This window comes from Acanthisitta chloris, unplaced genomic scaffold (genome assembly GCF_000695815.1).
Source record: "Acanthisitta chloris isolate BGI_N310 unplaced genomic scaffold, ASM69581v1 scaffold13022, whole genome shotgun sequence".
NCBI classification, from domain to species: domain Eukaryota; kingdom Metazoa; phylum Chordata; class Aves; order Passeriformes; family Acanthisittidae; genus Acanthisitta; species Acanthisitta chloris.
The window spans coordinates 24,000-26,186 of record NW_008659975.1 but is presented as its reverse complement, the minus strand read 5'-3'; the positions used below and the strand labels follow the sequence as shown (position 1 = coordinate 26,186).

The following is a 2,187-nucleotide window of genomic DNA, read 5'->3' as shown; positions in this document are numbered from 1 at the left end:
CTCTGGCTGCACGTGGAGCTGCAATGAGCTTAAAAAATCTCACTTGGTGCCTTGCCTTGTAGAGAGGTTTCTTATATAACAGCTCTGCATTTTTCTGGTGAGTAAGAGGAGTTTATCACTTGGAGCCAGGCCCTGCCCTCTGGGAACAGTTCCTGCTCCGTTCTCTGTGTGGCTGAGGGTATTAATAGCCTGCAACAGAGGATCATGGAATCCTGAAATGGTTTGAGTGGGAAGAGATCTTACAGCTCATCCGGTTCCACCCCCTACCATGGGCAGGAACACCTCTCACCAGCCCAGGTTGCTCCAAGCCCCATCCAACCTGGCCTGGAACACTCCCAGGGATGGAGCAGCCACAGCTGCTCTGGGCAACCTGTGCCAGTGCCTCACCACCCTCACAGCCAAGAATTCCTTCCCAATATCCCATCCATCCCTGCCCTCTGGCAGTGGGAAAGCCATTCCCTGTATCTTACTTTGTCCCAAGTCCCTCTGCAGCTCTCTTGGAGCCCCTTTAGGCACTGGAAGGAGCTCTTAAGTTCTCACTGGAGCCTTCTCCTCTCCAGGCTGAACACCCCCAGCTCTCCCAGCCTGAATCCATGGCTGTGCAACTCCAGGTCTCGAGGCTTTTCCATGGCCAACAGGTCCAAGCTTGGGGGAAAGAAGGAGCACCCTTGTAGCATGGCATGTCCATGGGACCTTGTGCTCTTGGGTGCTGCAGGTGACATGCAGGGTGTGGTTAAGAACCTGCTTCCAGTTGGCTTCTCCCCTGGCATTTCCCAGATTGTTCTAACCCCTGCAACAAGCTGGAAACTCCTGGATGGGTTTTGTGGCCTCTGGGAGAACAGAAATAAGCTGAGGCTGAATAGTCTCCTGTTATCAGTGTGTGCTGCACATTGAGGGTCCCTAACACCTTGTTGCATCTCTAAATGCTCTTCAGAGAGACCACCAGGGTGCTGGCAAGGTTTGCAGCACCCTCAACCAGGTTTGGGTGCTGCTATAGCTTGGTGTGGCCTTAGGGTGACACATTCCTACTTGGAGTCATGTTTTCTGGGCAGCTTGACTTGTTGCCTCGAGCGCATGCCAAGTGCAGGGCCTTGTGTCACTCTGCTGGATCCCAGATATATTTGCTGGTCTGGGGAGGAATTTGAAGGCTGTTTGTGTTGTCTTAACCTCTGTGATCTCCTCTTTTCTCCCTCCCAGTTTGTGAAGTTTGCCAACATCGAGGAGGACACGCCGTCCTATCACCGCAGCTATGACTTCTTCGTGTCACGCTTCAGCGAGATGTGTCACTCCAGCCATGATGACATGGACATCAGGACAAAGTGAGTGGGTCTGGGGGGCAAGGTTTGAGCAGGGAACGCCTGGGAGTAACCCCTGGAGGTAACCCCTGCAGGTTAACTCGTAGCTTGGATGGGTGGGCTATTCAATGGGGGCCCAGAGAGTTGTGGTGAATGGAGCTCAGTCCAGTTGGGGCTGTCAGTGGTGGAGCTCAGTCCAGTTGGGGTTGGTCACTAGTGAAGCTCAATCCAGTTGGGGTTGGGCACTAGTGCAGCTCTATCTCGTTGGAGCTGTCACTGGTGGTGTTCCCCAGGGCTCAGTACTGAGGCAGGTCCTGTTTAACATCTTTGTCTATCACCCACTCATCATGAGGACTGAGTGCACCCCAGTGAATTTGCAGATTACACCATGCTGGGTGGGAGTGGATCTGCCTGAGGGTAGGAAAGCTCTCCAGAGAGACCTGGCCAGACTTATCAGTAGGCTGAGGTCAACTGCAGAAGGGTCAATAAGACCAAGTGTTGATCCTGCGTTTGGGACACAACAACCCCAGGCAGCACTACAGGCTGAGGGAGAAGTGGCTCCAGGATGGTTTGGCAGAGCTTAGCAGTGCTGGTTGACCAACAGTGTGCACAGGTGGCCAGGAAGGCAAATGGCATCTTGGCCTGGGTCAATACTAGTGTGACAGAAAGACTAGGGCAGTGATCATCCCCCTGTACTTGGTGTTGGTGAGGTCACACCTCGAGTGCTGTGGTCACTTTTGGGCCCTTCACTTTAAAAAGGACATTGAGGTGCTGGAGTTGTCCAGACAAGGGCATTGAGGTTGTAAAAAGTTTAGAACAGATGTCCCACAAGGAAGGACTGAAGAGGTGGCTCAGGGGTGATCTCATCACTCTACGACTACCTGACAGGGGT

General features: G+C 53.2%; 1 protein-coding gene across 1 annotated transcript in view; it reads left to right on the top strand.

The window, feature by feature from the left end:
• Positions 1-2,187, top strand: part of EFR3B (EFR3 homolog B (S. cerevisiae)) — a gene marked incomplete at its 5' end in the record, with an annotated part of 26,378 nt that overhangs the window by 6,991 nt on the left and 17,200 nt on the right. Inside the window, one exon of the mRNA XM_009069631.1 lies at positions 1,198-1,319. Coding sequence (XP_009067879.1) covers positions 1,198-1,319 — 122 coding nt within the window. The remainder of the gene's footprint in view (positions 1-1,197; positions 1,320-2,187) is intronic.